The sequence below is a fragment of the Diabrotica undecimpunctata genome, chromosome 1 (genome assembly GCF_040954645.1).
Source record: "Diabrotica undecimpunctata isolate CICGRU chromosome 1, icDiaUnde3, whole genome shotgun sequence".
NCBI lineage: Eukaryota > Metazoa > Arthropoda > Insecta > Coleoptera > Chrysomelidae > Diabrotica > Diabrotica undecimpunctata.
In genome coordinates this window covers 103,339,319-103,362,147 of record NC_092803.1, presented here as the reverse complement: position 1 = coordinate 103,362,147, position 22,829 = coordinate 103,339,319, and the positions used below count along the sequence as shown (strand labels likewise).

The 22,829-nt window shown below is 31.9% G+C and overlaps 1 protein-coding gene across 2 annotated transcripts in view; it reads right to left on the bottom strand.

The window, feature by feature from the left end:
* Positions 1 to 432: 432 nt before the first annotated feature.
* The window catches only part of usp (retinoid X receptor ultraspiracle), a 205,518-nt gene continuing 183,121 nt past the window's right edge, over positions 433 to 22,829 (bottom strand). For both annotated transcript variants that reach the window (XM_072545652.1, XM_072545646.1), the window contains 4 exons: positions 22,557 to 22,771; positions 9,986 to 10,119; positions 8,466 to 8,649; positions 433 to 5,536 (listed from right to left, as the gene is read on the bottom strand). In XM_072545652.1, coding sequence (XP_072401753.1) covers positions 5,470 to 5,536; positions 8,466 to 8,649; positions 9,986 to 10,119; positions 22,557 to 22,771 — 600 coding nt within the window. In that variant the 3' untranslated portion in view covers positions 433 to 5,469. The remainder of the gene's footprint in view (positions 5,537 to 8,465; positions 8,650 to 9,985; positions 10,120 to 22,556; positions 22,772 to 22,829) is intronic.

The window sequence follows — 22,829 nt, the reverse complement described above, 5'->3', positions numbered from 1 at the left end:
AAAAAAATTTTTGATTTATACTAAGACATTTTCATATATTTTTTCGACGTTTCGGCAGGAAATCCATGCCTTTTTCAAGAAGTAATATTGACAAGCATGTAAAAATTCGGAACTAACAAATAGACGTCACAATTAAAATTATATTAAAAACATAGGACATACCCACTAAGTCATTACATGTAAAATGTACATGTAATGTAATGTAATGTCATTTTACATGTAATGACTTAGTGGGCATGTCCTATGTTTTTAATATAATTTTAATTGTGACGTCTATTTGTTAGTTCCGAATTTTTACATGCTTGTCAATATTACTTCTTGAAAAAGGCATGGATTTCCTGCCGAAACGTCGAAAAAATATATGAAAATGTCTTAGTATAAATCAAAAATTTTTTTTATGAACCTAAGCCCAAGAAAATCCACTAAATATATATATATATATATATATATATATATATATATATATATATTAATATTAATATTTATATATATGTCAAAACACTTGAATAACGATCAAGATTCCGTTCTTTGAGGATGAAAACTGTCTTTTCTTATGGAGAGAAATTTAAGAGAAATATGTAAAATTTAATAATCTGGTAATATAATATAAACTAAAATTTCAAGTATATATATTACATAACCTTAATTTTTAACTTCAACCATGTATAACATAAAAAAGGCAAGTAACCGATAATTTATAAGTACGATTTGTATTTCTGTCTCTTTTTATTTACATACCATCATTACATCTTTCTAAACCTTTTCGAATTACATTCTTCATAAAAACTAACATTCATCAAATTTTCTCATGTTCAAACAAGTACCATCCATATTCACCAACCAGATATCAAAACTAACTAAAATAAATATGGTTATTTTGAAAGAAAAATAACATCATTATTATTAATAAACTTTTTAAAAGAAAGCTTCTTTAAGATTTATCATGTAGGATTAAAATTTCGTTATAATCAGTAACATGTAATAATAAATAATAGCAACAAAATAATTACGGCTTGGAGCGAAAATAAAATATAATTGTTACACGTGAATTCCTAGACACTTTTAATAGTACGTTAAATTCAATTACATTATCGTGGGGAGCTAAAAGCAATATTATGTAGTACAATGTCCTCGGCATAGACACCAGAAATTTTCCAATTTCTAATTTAAATGAGCCGTCACCGTTCTTCGAAGGGCACCTAAATCCGTCGGTCCCGGATTTAGGTATCCCAGAAGAAGTCTGGGACCAAAAACCTGAGGCAAAAGGTTACATGAAAGGAATATGTACAATAACCCAATTGGCTGAAATACGACCGATTATAATAACAACGGCTTCCTAAAAAGAAACGTTGTGTTAAGTGTTTACGTATAAATCGACAATGATGCACTAGCGATTAATTAAAGTGACTCATGCGAAGTATGTGTAGTTTATGAATTTTTACAAATAAGTAAGGTATGTTATCATTTTATGTTATTCTTAAATCAAAATTTTAAGAGTAATTGTTATTTTAATATAGGCTTTTATTTTAATGGAGATCATATTAAGTGGACCTATATATTTTGAATTTTGTTTGGATGTTGGATCTTTTGTTCCTCATAATCTGTTCACGCCAAATACCTGATTTTCTTTTATATCTGATTTATTTATTTCTCTTATGTTGCCTACTTTAATCACAAATCTTAAAAACGTTTTAACGATTTAAGTTAAGACAGCATGTGGTACCAGATTTACTTCTTCTTCTTCTTTTTATGTAGACATACCTGTCTGTTTTTCAATGTGCCTCCAGTAAATTGTCATTCCATCGTTTTCGTGGTCTTCCTATTGAGGAACCGTCTCTTGCCGTCTTTACTACTCTATTTGTTGTCATTCGGTTTATATGATCGTTCCATTCTATTCTTCTATTTCTTACCCAGTTCTTGATGTTCTCCATCTTGCATCTACGTCGTATATATGTACTTCTAGTTTGTCCTATAGTATCTTACCATCAATTTTCCTAAGTGTTTTCATCTCTGCTGTTTTTAACATCCTTTTTGTCCTCTCTGTGTCAGGTCTTGTTTTTGCCGCGTATGTCACTATTGGTCTGATGACTGTTTTGTAAATTCTACCTTTCATTTCTTTCCCAATATTGTTTGAATTAGGTAACATGCGGCTCTGTTTGCTCTATTCACTTGATCTTCCACTTCAGTTTCGAACTTTCTGTATCTAGATAATGTGATGGCTATCACTCCATCACTTGTTCTATTATCTAACCGTCCAGCCCCAATTTTCATCTCAGTAAATTTGCTGTTATAACAATGCATTTTGTCTTTTCAGATTTACTTATTTTATAGGTCTCACAGATGCGAATTTTAAGTTTCTGAGACATCGACGAATAAAGTTAAAAAAAATGGGGTTATTTTTGGAAATACCTATAAAATCAGTTTTTGTTTGAAAAGTTTTTGCTTCATTTGATGACAGAGATCTACAAGATTTTTAGATTAAAATTAGATTAGGTTAGATTAAGTCAAAAAGGGAATTATCAAATAATTGATAGAAGCAAAACACCTGCTCTAATAAAAATGCATTTCAAGAAGAAAAAACCTGCTAACAAATGTTTTAACAAAAAATTATTACTCATTGTCATTAATTCATAAACAACAAATTTCATACGATTAAAGAAAGGAAACAACAAAAACACGACAAGCAACCCAGAAACGCTCATAAGAAGAGATTTAAATATGACAACAATACCATATGTAACGGTAGCGGAGTTATCAAAAAAATTAAATAGTATAGGAAATAAGTACATTACAACATTCAAAACAACCATTACACTGAGATTATTTACTGGCAATTATATGAATACTGAGATTATTTATTGGCCATTACATGGGTGTGAACACTATTCTGTAAAAAATTAAACCTAACAACACACAAGATGGGTCAAAGAACTGCTTCTATAAAATATCCTGTGAATGCAACAATTGTTATGTGGCAGAAACCACAAGACTATTGTCAGGATCAATGATCATGAAACATACATCAAAAACTGTTTTTCTGTTCGACCAATCATAGATATGCAAAACATGCATGAGACAATGAGCAACGAGAATAATGGAAAGATGCAGAAAAATCAAGGAAACAGCTCTCATCTTACTTAATGAAGAAAAATGTGTATCAAACCCACCAGCAGAGTGTAGCAGGCTCTAGTTGCTACTAATAAAAGAAGAGGTCAGCAACAAGAATATACCAACATTATCGGATTAATAGAAAATCAGAGACAGATCATCTACAATTATACATAATACATACACAACATGCAATACATAAACATATAATACGTAAACACAGTACATAAACACATAATACATAAACACATAAAACAATCAGAATAACTAACAATAGGATTATCCTACATACATCACGTACGTCCTAACATACATCATATACGTACAAACATTACAATCAGAATTTTCAAAAGCATGGCTATTTGCCTACAAGATCGAAGCGAAATAATTCACCCGTCAATTTGGAAAACAATAACCGCCAAACAACTATTGGTTATAATAACAGCTCACTATTTTAAAATAATATTTTATAAATAACAGTCGCAGAACCTTTTTAAGTTGAAGTAGCCTAGTTTTTAGCAGGCTTTGTTATAAAAAGGAATTTCACTTCATTTTTAACAAGCCTGAAGTTAATTTTATGTTTTTCCTGCACCGAAGCAAGTGGTGTCCAGATTGACAACAAAATTGAAACCTGTTTTTTGATGAATAGAACACATGTAGCAGATATTTCTAAGAGAAGTTTAAGGCTGCACCAGTAGAAATCTAATAAAAGCTTGGAGACATACGTAAAAAACTAAATATATACACTATAAACGACAAGATAGTTGGATATAAAGATAAATGTTTACAGACAAGATGTTTACAGAAAAGAAAACGAAACCCTGTGATATTGGTACTAGTGTATGGAGACCTCTGAGACATGTGTGATATTAGAACTTCTTTAATTTATTCTTTCGGAGAAATATTTAACATATTGGTGAAAGTATATGTTTATTGGTAATACAACTACATTACTTGCTACAAAATATTGAGGGAGGTAAGTCAATCTGACACCGATAAAGTATAAATATAGCAGTGATTCACTGCAAATGTAAAATGTATAATTTATATCTAACAAACTGGTTCACGGTTTTAGACACATATTTCTGATGCGTTTTCAGATTCCAATTAGGTAAGCTCTTGTTACCGCGAAATGTGTCGTCAGTAAGTTAATACATAATTTACAGAAACAATAATTATTTTATAACAAGGGAATAATATAAAATTCCCTGTTCCCGATAAGGAAGAGGCACGTGCATACTTCACAACCCTAGCAAAAAATACTCAATTACAGTCTAACAAGCAGCATTGATATAGGGGACAACGAAAAAGATGTATCATAATACCTTTCGCTTTGTAAACATGGAATAGCCAAAGCTTAATTCTAGTAGTAAAGAAGAAATATGAAATAAAAAATTAAGTTTCAAAAATATTGTAACAATTAATTTTATTGTTTTTTTGTCTGTATTTGTCGAGATTTTTTTAAATTTTTTAACTTTTTTATTTAAGACTTATTTAGATTCTCTCAGTTGTTAAAATTATCCTCTTCTCAAAACTTATTATCACATGTTACTATTTAAAAAAGTAATTCCATTTCGCCTACATTCAACACATTAAAATATAACAAGCATTAAAATTTACAGAAAATAAGACAGATATATTATATATTCATGTTCAACATACTTTAATTCTAATTTTTGACTTAGTGAGTTGGTCTATTTTTACTACATTTTTGACCGGATTAGTCTAGTAAATGTAATTGCGGTTTTTGTAAGTAAACATCTCATTTTTATTAAAGTTGATCTTGTCATTTATATGCTATTTTTGTTCTATCTACTTCTGGGTCCAGATATTTTATTTATCACCGGGATTTTCATCAATTTTAAACATATACTATTGTACAGCAATTTTACCAAAATATAGTGTTTTAATCTTCAATTAAATCTTTTTATGAGCGAGATTGAGCAACATGTAAAATCCGTCTTAGTTTCTATTACTATTAATGCTCTAAAATACAAAAATAATGTAGTTACTAATACAATACATCCAAAAAATGAAATTATTATAAAATCACAGATTCGTAAGATTAAATTGGGAAAAGACGAACAACAATGATGAGGAGATTTATTATGACAAGGAAATAGTTACGTTGAAAAACAAGCAAATAACTTATTGAATTAAATAATTATTTTTTGTGTAATGATTTTCTGGAATAGTTATAAAGCACTTTTGCTAAAAAGTAATTTATTACTTACATTATTTTAATTGAATACGTATGTATTTTATTAAATTTAATAACGATTCCAGTTCCTGGACTAAGGGGTAATTTAGCATAATTTTTCAACATAACAGCCTCGTCAACGTTACATATATTCCTAACATTTAAGAATCTGAAGGATTCTCTAACATTTCTGTCAAAAATGTGTCAACAGAGGCATCGCCAATCAATCTGAAAATAATAAGATTTGATTTAGAAATATTTTATTTTACATCATTTTACCATATGGGATATGAAACTATAAAAAAGAAATCCAGAAAATTATTTGGCGGGAAACCTGACTGACATGCAACGACTTGACGGACAGATAAAATACTTAACATAAAACAAACAAATGTTCATAATTTAAACTAATTTTAGAAGAATATTGTCCCTAGTAGGTTTAAATTTCTAACATGACATAGCCAAGTCGAGATCTATGTAGGATTAGTTGTAGAGGGTCAGACCTCAGATTTTTGTAGAAATTCCGAAAGGTTGTTAATAACTAGAATTTTAATGTACTCTAGCTGAAAAAGTTATTGGTAAGTATCATGTCTACGAAAAAAAATGGATTAATTGTTCGCAATTAAATTGAGATCACAAATTCGCAAAATCAATTTGTAAAAGTAACTTATTGCTTTTTTTTTTGGAGATTTGCTTTTGTGTGTGTGTTTGTGCATTTTTGGTTTCGGATTCTTTGTCCATTCGCCATCATACCTTTATGGAATTATTTGGTATTTTTTGTTCGGAAGCTCTAAAGGAGTGCTCCTTGCTTTCTTCTCGTTTGCTATACAATCATAGTCCTGCTCTATTTTTATAAAGAAATATTTTCTATATATCTAATTTTAAAATTATACATTAGATTTTTATTTCTCTTATAACATATTCAGCTTGTTTTGAATTATTTCCTTTTGTGTGTGTGTGTGTGTGTTTTTACACACACACACACACACACACACACACACACACACACACACACACACACACACACACACACACACACACACACACACACACACACACACACACACACACACACACACACACACACACACACACACACACACACACACACACACACACACACACACACACACACACACACACACACACACACACACACACACACACACACACACACACACACACACACACACACACACACACACACACACACACACACACACACACACACACACACACACACACACACACACACACACACACACACACACACACACACACACACACACACACACACACACACACACACACACACACACACACACACACACACACACACACACACACACACACACACACACACACACACACACACACACACACACACACACACACACACACACACACACACACACACACACACACACACACACACACACACACACACACACACACACACACACACACACACACACACACACACACACACACACACACACACACACACACACACACACACACACACACACACACACACACACACACACACACACACACACACACACACACACACACACACACACACACACACACACACACACACACACACACACACACACACACACACACACACACACACACACACACACACACACACACACACACACACACACACACACACACACACACACACACACACACACACACACACACACACACACACACACACACACACACACACACACACACACACACACACACACACACACACACACACACACACACACACACACACACACACACACACACACACACACACACACACACACACACACACACACACACACACACACACACACACACACACACACACACACACACACACACACACACACACACACACACACACACACACACACACACACACACACACACACACACACACACACACACACACACACACACACACACACACACACACACACACACACACACACACACACACACACACACACACACACACACACACACACACACACACACACACACACACACACACACACACACACACACACATATATATATATATATATATTCTCATCTTTTTATCTTATATAATTTGGGATATTAGACTAGGATACAATTTGACGCTCAGGGGTCGGTCAGAGCATTTAGACGAGACAGGTGGACCTCGGATAGACGAGATTTGCTTTTAGAAAATTAAAAATTTATTTAAAGTTTCTAATTCATAAAATGTTTGATGTTTTCTTTAAACAAATAGCGTAAAGAAAATTCAATAATTTTTTTCTTCTATTTTTGCATAATAATTATGTTATCCAGCTCTGTCCAAAAAAATAGAAAAAATTCAAAAATTTTGCCGTGTGCTGCGGTGTGCACCTTTTTTAAAACAAAAAAATTTCCAAGCAGCAAAGTTTTGAAAATCTCCAAATTTTCCAGAGACAGGTTTTTTACAAAATTATTATTCAATATTAGAAAACAGACATCGCATTTTTCTTTGCAACATTGTTTAGGAGATATCTTCAGACTTAACATTTTCAGAAAATTTAAACAGAGTTCATATTTCCCATAAGAAAATTAACAAAACGTTATTTCTACGGCTCGATTTCGCGAATTTTCATTTCTACATGCTGGAAAACTGATTGCTGTAACTTTAATTGTGAAGAAATTTACTTTTATGCATTTTTGTCGTAGATATGATACTTTTCGAGATATTTGGATAAATGGTTACAAATAGAGTTCTGTATAGTCAATTGTTCATTCTATATTTTTTTCTGAATTTTCCACGACATTTTCAGCTAAAGAATATTCATATTCTAGTTACGAACAACCTTATGAAGATATTTCTATAAAACTAAAGTCATTCTTGTACATATATGCAGGATTCTTGTTCACAGACTGGATTATTGGTATCCGGATAGGTTATTATATTACGTTCTCGAAATCGTTCGAGGAAATCGTTCTCGAAATACAGATTTCGAACGATTTCCGAAGTGGAAATCGAAACGTCAAAATAAACGTATTTTTAACTGAAATTGTGGTCACTTCCCATAAAAGATAATAAATATCATTAAAATGCCACAAAAAATAGCTTCCGAACTATATTATTGGAAATATGTTAAAAAGAAGTTATAATTACCTAAAGAAAAATAGATGTTCAAGACATTTAAGTCCGATCGACCTTAGCGCTGGTAAACGAAGTAAAAGTTTGGCGAATCTGCCTGGCTCATTAGGATGTGTGGTACGGGTATAGTCCTCTAATACACCATAAATCTTTTCTCTGAGAATTTCTACCTCTTGGATGGACTTTAGACCTCGAACATCTAAAAACATGAATATTTTTATAAATGCGCAATTAAAACCTAGCAATTTATTAAATTATTAAATAAATTTATAAACAAATAAGAATTACATTAAAAATGTCTTACAATAGACCTAAGAGTTTTTGTCAATTACTTTATAAAAGAAGAAAAATATAAAAAATATATTTAATTTATATATTTATTTATTTTTTTCTGTTGCTCTCAAGTCAACTTTTTGAATATTTCTAAATACACTATGTTATATTTGTTATTTCCTTTGCTGAGACAATATTTTAAGACAATATCAACCAAAATTTTCCTAACTTGTGAGATTTTATTGTGAGTATACTCTGTAACATATACTCGAAGTATACCATAGCCAACGCTATTTTAATATAAAAATAACATATATCTTTAAAATAGATTTGATTTTTTTTGATATTTGGTTTTAAGGAGATATTTAGGTTTTTTGAATCGTATGTGATTGATTGGACAGTGAAGTTAAATTTTTAAAACTTCACTTGCGTCACTTTTTGCAGTATACACACATTAGATGAGATATAGAAACTTTCGTTAACGTTCTAATCGTTCTCTATTCCTCTGGAATCCCGAGATCCAAAGCGATGTCAGCATGTAAAATCCACTGTTCCTTTCATTTCTTAATTCGACAACGTGAAAACTTTTTCATCATCTTTATAACCACGTCATTTCTCAAAAAAGAGTAAATCTAAGAGTCTTGGCCAAAATTATATATGACGTTTTATAGAAGGTTTAACGATTTCTCGTGGTATTATTACTCTTCTATAAATATATTATAAACCTATATAAAACTATTATAAAAATAAGTCCAACTGAATAGTAGGTAAATGTTCTTTCAAATCAAACATTTGTACAAGATAAGCTACTTGATGTGACAAAAAATCCAATATCCAAAAATATCGCTGATAAATATTTGCTATTTTCCCAATCTTTATTTTTAATAGATAATTTTACCCAGCTATCGAGAAAAATCGTAATTATTGACTATTTGGCCATTCCACAAATTATTTCAGATGTTGCACTATCAATACAAGGTTAATGAAGAGTTTTTTATGGTTCTATTGAAAAATAGCTGAAGTACTATACCAAATAACACATAAAACTCTCAGGTACATAAGAATGGGAAAGTACTATAGCTAATAACACATAAAACTCTCAAGAGTATATAAATATGGAAGTACAAAACTTAAAGAGTCAGTAAATGGAAGAAGAGTAAAACGATACCTAAGAAAATATTGCAATTTTAAAAATTGTGAGAAGACAATATATCTTTACTGCGAATACCGAAAGTAGTGAAGTAGTCAAAAATAAAACTTACCTGGATTATACAGTATTATGGCTCTGAGACATCCGAGTTCTGTTTTGTCCATTTTCATTTCTTTCATTTTGTTTACGAGTTCCGATAGTACCCTGTCATATATGTTACCAACTCCCACAGCATGAGCAGTTGATCTACAAAAATTTTATTATTAAACAATTTTTTCTACTACTATTCCTATACACCAAGATATGCGTATAATTAACCACATTAAAATCCGACAAGCGAGTTTTTGTAGAAATCGTTGCGCGTCGGTAAAAGTAGAAGAAAAGAGGGGATAGCTCGATTCTTTTTCTACATTCAAGTAGAAGATATCGTTGCTTGTAATGAAAATGGTGCAGTGTTTTTCATCTTACGGTGCTTATCTGTTACGGATGTCGGCGATCATCATGGCTATCTTTCCATTGTTTGTCGCAACGCGGAACAACTCGATGTAGTCATATACGTCTAAATACGTCTTTTTCCAGGTCCATTTAGCCATTTACTTCTTTTGGAGAATCAATTAGAGAAGGTAGTTGAACGTTTTTGATTTCTCATTATATGTACAGATATTTTATCAGAATTTCACATTCCTTCCCATTCTACACAGTTCCATAGTTGCCACAGTTTGATATCATTTTTAACCCTTAACTGGAGCCGCGCCTTCTGACAGACTACAGCATAAAGAACTTTTAACACCTTGTACAAATAACTCCGCCCATCGGCATATCACTTCATCTATTCTTTATATTATTCGTTGACTATTCGTGACCCGAAATTCGCATATTTGGAAAAGTTATAACCGAAAATCAGTTTTAGTTAGTCTGTTAGACGGCACGTCTCGGTTCAGGTTACATTTTGTTTCATTGAAAAAAGTCGCGTATTTGTTACAATCATGGTCGGTCCATCAAAAAAAAAATCCGTTTTACCGATACTGATTTTGAAGATACAGCTTTGAAGTGGTCTGACGAATTAGATAGTGACGCTAGTGATGTTGATCAAGTATAAGATGATGTTTATTTGGAATCTGATAGCCAGACGGATTCAGACATTTCTACGGAAAATAATGAAAAAAATATTTCGGAAGAAAATATAGTTGAGACTAATAATAAAACATATTTATACGGAAAAAACCGATTCAGGTGGTATAAATCTGAAGTTCGACCAGTATCTCGTACAAGGAAACATAATTTAGTAACACAAATTACCATCTTAAAAACAAAAGCACGAAGTCTTGAGAAAGCTGATCCTCTAAAGGTATGGTAGTTATTGTTTGACGAAAATATGTTATTATGTGTTATTCAGTGGACCAATCATAAATTGAATTTACTGAAAATAAAGTATAATGATCCAAATAAACATGACCTCAAGGATACTGACATAATGGAGATGAAAGCTTTCATAGGACTCCTCGTATATTCTGCGGTATTCAAATCGAACCATGAGAATATAAAAACGCTTTTTGCAACAGATGGAACTGGCATAGAAATTTTTAGAACTGTCATGAATCAAAAGTGTTTTGCAGTCATTTTATCAGCTCTTCGTTTTGATAATCCAGATGATCGAGAAGAAAGAAAAAAAGATGATCCAGTAGCACCAGTTTCTTATATATTCAATTCTTTTATTAAAAATTGTCAAAACGCATATAGTCTAGGTCAATCGGCAACTGTTGATGAAATGCTTGTCAGTTTTAGGGGAAGGTGCCGTTTTAAAATGTATATGCCTAATAAGCCATGTAAGCATGGCATCAAAATGGGCGGACGTAATTTCGGCCGGAAAAAGAGCAGGTACTAAAAGCCGGTAGGTAAATTCGGCCGGAGGTTTTAAGTTGCTTCCTTATCTCATAGGTATTTTCGGCCGCAAATCAAATAAAATAACAGAATGCTTTATATTAAAATATTTCTTTATTTCAATAAAATTATTACATCAACTTATTTCTATAAATTAAGTAAACTATAAATTTTTAAAAAACGTTTTGATGTGATACAGATTTAACGAAATTAATTCTAGAAATATTGTCAGATCGAAGCATATTTACCATGTTTTCGATAAATTTTAGTTTGTTTTTTACTTGTTTGTCTTTAATTTTTGCTGGAATATTTAAATTTTTTATTTTTAAATATGCATCGATCTGACAATCTTTTAATTTTTCTATAAAAATAAATATAGAAGGGTGACTTGAATAAAAACTAGAATTAAAGTGCGAATGGAATGATTCGCAGGCATTTGTGGTTCTTTTAATTGATGGGTTTTCATATGCCCATATATTTGGTGGAAAATGAGATTCTGGCGCTATGTAGTTTTCTAATAAATAGTCTGCGTATTTATCTATAAGTTTATGGTCCGGTTTGTATGACATGAGATCAAATATGAAACAATCTTCAACTTCAGAGGGGTCTAAATAAGTTAGCCCAAAAGTATGAGTAAGCCATTTGCTTTCCTCGCAGTTTTTATCTTTATACATTTGGGTTAACCCTAATGATTGTATTTTCCTATACCACGCCTGATGCAAGTGGAATCTACAACCATTTAGTTTGGTTTTGGGAAAGACAACTTTTAATGCGTTATGAATTGCGATTTCAAAATCCACAAATACCTCCTTCGGTTCAAAAACAATATTATAAAGTTCAAAAATTTTAGATTTTACCAACAGAAAAAGTCTCATATATGTGTCACTGGTCTTATTGGGCAACAGACAATACAAAAGAGGAACATAATGCCCATTTTCCAGTCCATGGATGGTAAATAACTGATAAAAATATTTTGTACAATAAGAAAATGTGCCATCCATGTAAAAATCTTTCATTTTACATAAACTTATTATATTTGTATGGCAAGAAAAAACAATGATATTATCAGCTGTGCTGTTAATAAACAAAAAATTTTCACCTGTTGTGGTTTTCGGTCCATAACTATCGAGTACAGAATGTACATCGTGAATATCCTTAGGCAGGGCTGGTAAGAGCTTACGGCGGCTGTTGTACAAATTTCTTCTTATTAGACTGACATCTATCGATGACAAATTCTCTGGCAAATGATTTGAAAGAACGCTTTTAATAATTTTTGAAGGTTTCTCCGATATGTCTTCCTCAGCTTTGCGCTTGCATGAAGTCGTCACTATTTTTCTCTCCAACGTAGTTTCATCGGACTCGTGGTTGTGGATTAATTCACTTCTAGTAACTGTGTATTCCGCACCAACAGTGTACAGTTTGGCTAAACATCTTAAATTTTTCTTTATACACCTCCAACGTACTTCACCACTTTTTAATACGTCCTGTTTACAAAACTGAAACTTTTCTACAACTAGTAAGTCACAACCGCGTGAACTCTTAATTACTGAAACAGATGCCATCGTATACAAATAATATATTTTATGCTTTCTATCGACTAGTAGCTTCAAGATAAGTTATAATACTGACTAGCTATAATAATTTTATACCTGTTATTTGTGAATTTTATACATTTAAAGGAATAATCTTAAGTAGGTACAACATAGTTATTAGAATAAAGAGATAAGTAAATTAAAGGTATTTCCGACAGGTACACAGGATTAGGTATTTCCAAATAAATACACAATTAATATTTTACAGAAACTATGAAGCGTAATTACCAATATTTTAATCTCATCGTAAACATCAACCCCTCGGCCGAAATTACCCCTGTCATAAATGGTACCCCTTGATTTATGCAGGTAGGCCAAGGGATTACCGGCCGAAATTACGCCCGCCGATCAAAATAATGGCTCTTACTAATGCAAGAACCAGTTATTTCTATAACGGGTATATATACTGTGGCAAAGACTCGGACGGCTTAAGTCTTTTACCCGAAGAAAAAAAATACTCAAAACCAACACAAGCAGTTTTGCGGTTAACTAAACCTTTAATTGGCAGCAACAGAAACATAACTGCGGACAACTGGTTTTCGTCATTAGAGCTAATAGATGTTTTGCAGAAAAATAATCTTACGTATGTAGGAACTTTGAAAAAGAACAAACGTGAAATACTTCCGTCATTATTGGCCAATAAAACCAGAGAACCTGGTTCTAGTGTTTATGGATTTAGAGAAGAATGTACAATGGTATCTTATGTGGCCAGAAAGAACAAAGCTACAATTTTAATATCATTAATGCATGATAGAGCTTGTAATGATTCTTCAATAGAAAAACCATAAATAATTTCATATTATAATGCCAACAAAAGATGTGTAGACTGCATGGACGAAAAATGTGCTAAAAGTTCGTGTAGTCGAAGAACTCGCAGATGGACTCTTGCTGTTTTCTTTCGTATAATAGATATTACTATTGTAAATGCATACATACTGCACCGAAGTTACAAAAACAATTCTAAAATTCAAGAAATATCTGCTTTTGCTAAAACATTATCAAAACAATTAGTAGATCATATGAAGCGAAGAATGGGCAATTTTCATGTACCGCGGCTAATTCGTGATAGTATAGCGAGTATTCTTGGAATTCCTAGAATAACCAAGTAGATGATAACGAGCCATTAGTACTAGAGAAGCGAAAAATATGTTATTTGTGCCCTCGCAAGAACAGTATGACAAAATACCTTTGTGGCCGATGTAGAAAACCTGTGTGTCTTCATTGTACGAAACCAATTTGTACCAATTGTATGTAACTTTTACAGTTGCTGGACATTTTTTTCAACATCAAAATACGCGAGTTAATTTTTACGTAATCCAGTATGTGTTCGTGCCTTTCATATAAAAAAACTTACTTGATGTATATTTATTTTTTCACTGTAATGAAAAGTAAAAAATGTGACTGTCACGAACTGTAAATGATTAGCTGTTAGAAAGTCGTAGTTATTTTTTTATTCTCTGACAATATTGAGTTTCTTTACTGTGTTCAATTGCAAATACAAACAGCTTTTAGAGTACTATTAAATATATTAAAAAAGTTTGTAAGTTTAGTTCTTATCCCCTCTCTAACATTGTAGTCTGTCAGACGGCATGTCTCTCTGTATGTATTAAAATAGGGTCTCTCCAGTTAAGGGTTAAAACCCAGAGTCAACGAGTGTCGATCACCTGAAAGACTCGGGTCAGTAATTCGGGTCTCGGGTCATTCGGCTCTTTACTGATGCAGCTACCGCCTATAGACTTCATTATCAAGGAATATATTAAACCGTAATAAAAGAATAAAAGGGCAATAAAAGCAAAAAGTAATAAAAATATAAGATATATCAACCGTTCGCACACAAAAATTTATGCTTTAAAAATATTATTCTCATAAGGAAAGTGATAGGCTGTTTTAGATCACATTCGAACCGGATCTTAAGGTACTATTACCGTCTAGAATGCTAAAAATTACACATTTTCAACAATTTTTTTATATCTTATTTATTTTATATGGTAATTAAACTTTTTTTATATTTTCATAACATTTTTGAAGATTACAAAAAATTTTTATTTCTTTTTTCCATTGTTCCTGTATTTTAAAGATGGTGCCAATAATTACTTCTCCATGTATCTAAATCTAAAACATATAATTCGAGAAAGGTTTTAAAAAAGAAGTGCCCTTACGTGATAGTTTACCAGAAAAATTGAAAATTCTAAAAAAAAGGGGGACATATAAATAAATATTCAAAAATTGAACTTACTTTAGACTTTTTTTAGCCACAAACATTTTATTATTTTTTTTGGTCAAATTGTGGTAAACTATCATAGAGAAAACCAAAACAAACAAAATGCATTAAGGTTTATTAAAATCGACCCACTAGATCCGAAAATTTTAAAAAACGTAGTTACTGCGGACAGTAGTTAATCTCCGGATCTATAATACACTACCGAGCATAAAATTAGGGTCACCCCGTAATTTGAATTTATTTTAGAAATTATTATTCTGTTTTAACTATTTTTGGTTGTAACATAGTTTACTAACGGATTGCTTAAAGAAAACAACGTTTTTGTCGTTTACAGTTTATTAAAAATAATGGAAATGAGGAATTTTTCTTTGATATACTAAATATTGAAAACGGACAATTTTAATTTGATGCTTTTTGTTGAAAAAAAAAAAGAAATTTTAAGAACTTCAGTAGCGAGTATTCCCTCCTCTGCCAGTGATAACAGCTTGCAAACGACGAGGCATGCTTTGGATCAGATTTTGGATCACATTTTGCGGAAGATTATTCCATTCTTGCACCAAGATGTCGCGAAGCTCTCTCGAATTTCTGGGGGCCGGCACATGACTCCGTAAACGTCTCTTCATCTCATCCCAAACATGTTCTATGGGATTGATATTTGGACTGCGACAGGCCAAACAAATCGTGTGATTTGAACCTCGTCAAGATACTCAGTAACTATCCTAACAGTGTGGGGCCGTGCATTATTATGCATAAATGTTGCGTCGTCTCCAAGAATAACCATAAACGGTAAAACATGGTTATTCGGATTCTGGATTCCAGAATCTGTGTCAGGTACCTATGCGCTGTCAATGTCCCATTCTCGATAAAGACTAACTCCGTGCAAGCATCAAACGATATGCCTCCCCATGCCATAACTGACCCTCCACCAAATGGAAGACGCTTGGCAATACATGCTTGAGCATATCTCTCGCCTTGACGTCGCCACACTCTTACACGTTTGTCTGAGCCCGTAAGACAGAATCTTGATTCATCGGAAAACAATACACGACTCCAATCCTGCATTGTCCAAGCCAAGTGTTCTCGTGCAAAATTCAATCTGGCAATTCGGTGTTCACGGGAAAGCGGCGGTCCAGTTACTCTAGTTCGAGAAGATATACCAGCAGCATGAAGTCGTCTCCTAACTGTCCATTCACTTATGTTTACTTTTCTCACTTCTTGCAGATGATTTCGAAGAGAAACAGCCGTGATCGTTCGGTTTCTCAAAGCACTAGAAACGACAAAGTGGTCATCTCTAGCTGTTGTAATCCTGCCTCGACCTGAACCAGGTCTTCGAGTAAGCAGACCAGTCTCTTCGTACCGTTGCCATACTCGTTGCACACTCGAGAGACGTACACCAACGTTTCTCGCAGTTTCGCGCTGACCGTAGCCATCTTCTAACGCCGCCACAATTCTTGCCGCCACAACAGAATTTATGCTCATTGCAATACACTGACAGTGATAACAATACACAAACAATTTACAATTGACGTTAAAACCATAGAAACAAAAACTGTGCTGATAACGGTTTTTAGAAATTAGGCTAAGGGGCCCTTTTTATCTCAAACGTTTGTCGAAACAACAACGACAACAATTTTTTTTTTCAAGAAATCCATTAGTAAACTATGTTACAATCGAAAATACTTAAAACAGAATAATAATTTCTAAAATAAATTCAAATTACGGGGTGACCCTAATTTTATGCTCGGTAGTGTATATCTATATATCTTATAGTAGGTCGATTTTAATAAACCTTTATACATTTTGTTTGTTTTGGTTTTCTCTATGATAGTTTACCACAATTTGACCAAAAATATAATAATAAAATTTATAAAACGCTATAAAAAATTTATAAAATAAAAATAATAAAAACTCCGAAAAAAAATTCAATTTGAGAACAATTGTATTGTTTTTAATAAACCTTTATACATTTTGTTTGTTTTGGTTTTCTCTATGATAGTTTACCACAATTTGACCAAAAATATAATAATAAAATTTATAAAACGCTATAAAAAATTTATAAAATAAAAATAATAAAAACTCCAATTGTATCCAATGTCCGCCATTTTGTGTTTTTTTTTAAGAATTTTCAATTTTTCCAATAAACTATCACGTAACGGTACTACTTTTTTAAAACCCTACTCGAATTTTATGTTTCAGATTTGCTGTTCCAGAGATTAACTGTCCGCCATGGAGCAGTAATTTTTGGACGAAAAATGTTTGGTGCAATCTTTAAAACACAGGAACAATAAAAAACAAAAGAAAAACAATTTGTAATCTTCAAAAGTTGTGTAATATAAAAAAAGTTTAATTACCATATAAAATAAATAAGATACAAAAAAAAACCCTTAAAAATGTGTCTTTTTTTAGCATTCTAGACGGGAATAGTACCTTAAAAGACACGAGGTCGTAATAATTTAGAGAATCAGGTCTTTCGGTTCAGTTTAAAGACCCAAAGTTCGTAAACAACCCATCACTAGCCACAGTTAATGTCCATGTCTTCATTCCGTAGAACAGAACTGTGAATATGTAGCATGTCAGTAGACAGCATTTAGTTATACCTCGGTTCCCGAAAATGGGTCCCTATCCTAACAAATGCAGTTATTCATTCGTTGTTTAATCTCTGTTGAGTGATCCCATTTGGCTATTTAGATGAGTGCCGACATAATGTATAATGCTGGTCTCTTTCGAACTTGTTTCTTAATTATATTTGGGAGTTTAGGCTTGGATTGGATTCTTACTAATTGTCATAAATTTGGCATTTTTTAATACTTTTAATGGCGTACTTTATTTCTTCAATGGTAAATGATAACTTATAGTGATATACCTTATAGATATTTCTTTGAAGTGGAGATCAAGCTACAATTACCAACTATTTTGAGATTAGTGGAGTGCAAGAACATGTAACTGACTCAACAAAATTTAATGCTCTAATCGTATAAAAATATCGAAAATAATTTAACAATTTAACGACATACATCGTGTAATTATACAAAAACAGCAACAACGAAACAACACACTTATCAATAAATCAGTCCAACTTTCAGTATATGCAGATGACATAATATCATGAGCAGAACCAAAGCAACAGGTGAGAATATATATATATATATATATATATATATATATATATATATATATATATATATATATATATATATATATATTGTCCGTCTATAAAGGAAAAAAGACTAAAATCCTAGTACAAATTCGATCGGAGAGAGCAACACGACCCAACCTGACAGTTGACAACTTGGAAAAAGTAGATAGCTCTATCTATTTAGAAGTCAACATCACAACGGACAACATTCAGGATGCAGAGCTTAGCAGGAGAATCATCCTAGCTGATAAGGCATACTTTGGTATGAGCCCGATATTTAAATCAGGTGACGGATGTAAAAGAACTAAGATACGAATCTACAAAACCATAATCCTACCGATAGTGAGCTATGGATGTGAAACTTGGGTGTTGACTCAAAAATCTGTAAACCGCATAGACATATTTGAAATAGAGGTACTGAGACGAATACTAGGCCCTATAAATGAGAACAACAGGTGGCGAATGAGATAAAATTATGAAATATACAATATATATATATATATATATATATATATATATATATATATATATATATATATACACATATATAATATATATATATATACATATATATATACATATATATATATATATATATATATATACATATATATATATATATATATATATATATATATATATATATATGTATTTACACAATATATATAACAGCGCACCTAGTTTCTTACAAGAGTTTATGTTTGGTAGCTGTGGTCTGCTAAGTGGGTTTGTCCCATTAAACTCTTGTACGGCATATGCCATTTCTCTTACCAGACTCTCGTGCAACTCGTTGTTGTCCTGCTGCGTATTAACAGGTTGAATTTCTTGTATGAGAGGCTCAGGAATCTGCTCATTAGGGATTTCATTATGGACTTGATCCACAACTAGCTATTGGTTATGAATCTCCCGTTCGACTTCTCTTGTAATGGTATCGCGTCTAGTATCTGGATAAAATTATTTCTTATAATTACCCCTGTATTGATCTGCTATTCGCTGTTCAGATACTTGAATCTCTGGGTACCCCCTGTAAAGTTCCGATCGTTTCTGGACCTAGCGCAGCACCTTAAGCGTGGAGCTCTTGTTGTTGTTTGGCTCCCTTGTGGTTGTTGTTGTTGGACTGTAGATGATTGTATGACAGGGGCCCGCCTCCTCAACACCCTGTCACCGAACGTCCCGCATGCTGTCACGTCCAGCGCCGGCTCCAGACGTGCCCTGGCGATCCTATTTATACTATATCTACTGCCAGGTGTCAGTTTTTGTTTCACAGCAGGTAACCCTGCTACCCTCTGAGTCTCTCTTACTTCAATCTCAATTAATCAATTCTAAAAATACCCAGAAAGTATCCCCCATTCGCAGGTGGCCGCGCCTAGACGAACTGATAAAAACTCCCACAGGATATCCCTATGTCCCTATAATATTGTTAATGTTTTTATTTTGATGATGATTTCCGAAAGTGGAAATTGAAACGTCAATAAACTTATTTTAAACTTCAATTGTGGCTTATTCCCATTAAACTAGTAATTACCTAACATTTGAATAGTCAATATATATAATATATATATATATATATATATATATATATATATATATATTGTTATATATATATATATATATATATATATATATATATATATATATATATATATATATATATATTGTTATGATGTATTGTTTGTTTGAATGATGAGCAATGAGTATTTTTTAATAATATAGGGTTTTTATCGCGGTTCTCAAAGAATTAGTTTGTAAGTACTTTTTTAAATTATCTTTATTATAACTATTATGAAACACATATATATATATATATATATATATATATATATATATATATATATATATATATCTAATCTAGCCAATGTAAATTTAAAATAAACTATCTTTAAATTGATATTCTTATAAAACTAATTAAATTCTATAGACAATGTAAAATTTAAACAAACTATCTTCAAAATTGAAATTGTTATGACACTAACTAAATTATATTAACAAAATTTTGTACCTTTCTTTCACTGAATGCCTAAATGAACTGTTTTCCACTATATAGATTCTAATCACCACTGAATGTCTTCGTACTTCGGTTATCCTTGTTTTTGTGAAATTACTTTTTCCAATTATCAGCTTCTACCAATTTAAGATATATTTTTCTTCACCAGCATTTATAAACCACCAAGCAAACCAGCAAACAGCATTTATATTTATTCTTCTTTTCAATATACCAATATCCAATTATTATAAGTTGATTTATACTAATCTCCAATCATAATATAATTTTAATTCCTTCCAATATCCATCCAATATTCTTCTAATATACTTTTATAATCTTCAATAATTATTTGTGTATAATTATAAATGTGCATTAAAATATATGCATAATTTTTAATCTTCATTTAACTCACTATATTAAACAATTGGACTATTTGTAACTGATTGACTGACTTCAACTAACTTTCATATTTCTTACTAAACTTTCTGACTGACTTGACTTAAACTTTCTGACTGCTTGACTTAAACTTTCTGACTGACTGACTGACTTTTTGAATCCAAATCACCGGGTATTTATATCTTTTTGGATGTTCCAGAACCATCTGGTAAGAAATCATGTTCCATTTGTTCTATTAAATACATGTCTGAATTTTCTGGAACAAACCATTTCGCAAACAAGGCCATCTCCGGTGATCTAGAGAATTCCATACTTTTCTATTAATAATTTTGTTGACATTTAGGCTTTTCAGATCAGAATAAACACTTAAATCAGTAAATATATATAAGTTAAACATTTTAAACTAACATTATTATTATAACCCCACTTTTTATTCGTAATAATTCTTAATTTCTATCTGTCACTTCGAGAGTATGTATATTCACATGTATAGTTGGTTGCCTAGTCACATGGCTCACTTAAATATATTTACAACAATAAAATACAACTTTTTACAATTATTATATGCTAATTTCTTAAAAATGCCCTCACATAAATAATTTTTATTAAATTCTCTAGTATATAACTTCTTAAAATAACCAAATACTTTTTTATATCTAATATTATCTAGTATATAATTTATAAATTATTTTCTTTAAACACTAATCATATCAATATATATATATATATATATATATATATATATATATATATATATATATATATATATATATATATAAAGAACCACGTTTATCTCAGTATGTTCGCCTACAGTGTCTTCAATGGGCAGGCCATGTATTTAGGATGGAAGAAAACAGGCTTCCAAAAAAACTGTTAAATGCAAGAATGCAAGGGAAGAGACATATTGGAAGACCGAGAAAGCGATGGGAGGATGATGTGAACGAGGACGCTAGAAATCCCCTTGACAGTCGATCGTGGAAGAGAATAGCTACTGACCATAACGGATGGAGAGATTTGATGATGGAGACCAGAGCTCGAATTGGGTTGTAGCGGCGTAGGATTGATGGATCGTGTAATTATAGTAATTTTATATAGTTGGTAAATAATCGTCGTATTACATCACTCGACTCACTAACTGTGCTTCAAATAATTATGGAGGTCATAAAGAATAGAGGTGATGTTACCAAATGGTAAACTTCAAACCGATTCTGTGTCTATCGTTCCTCCTGTTTGACTTTATTTGATGTAGTTATTAGTTTTACTGATTTAATAGGTACCACTCGTGTTCGTGTTAGTTGGTGTTACACAAGTAAGAATGAACAAAGTTCACGAAGTACTATTATTTTAGCTATTTACAATTGGACCTTGGGTCAATTGAGTTGGGAAGGAGCTCGTGTACATGTTACTTATTTTTAATTACATTTTTTTAATTGTTACTGGTTTTAGTTTAATATATTTAAAAAAAATACTTACTTGTTTACGGTTAGCCCTGTCGCTAGTACAATACCTTCTTGTGCTTGAACAGATCTGTGCGAAAAAGAGGCTATAAGGAGTTCGTTCCATCCTGCTCGAAGTAGTAACACTTGATCAGAAACCGGAAGTGAGGTAAAATGAGGAATCAGTTTAGCCCACTCGACTAACTGCAGCAACTGCTTATTGGTGGCCTGGCAAATACTTGTTACTGCAGTCTATAAAAGAAATAAATTTAATTAATTTACTTGAATGGTATTATAGCGTTAAAAATCA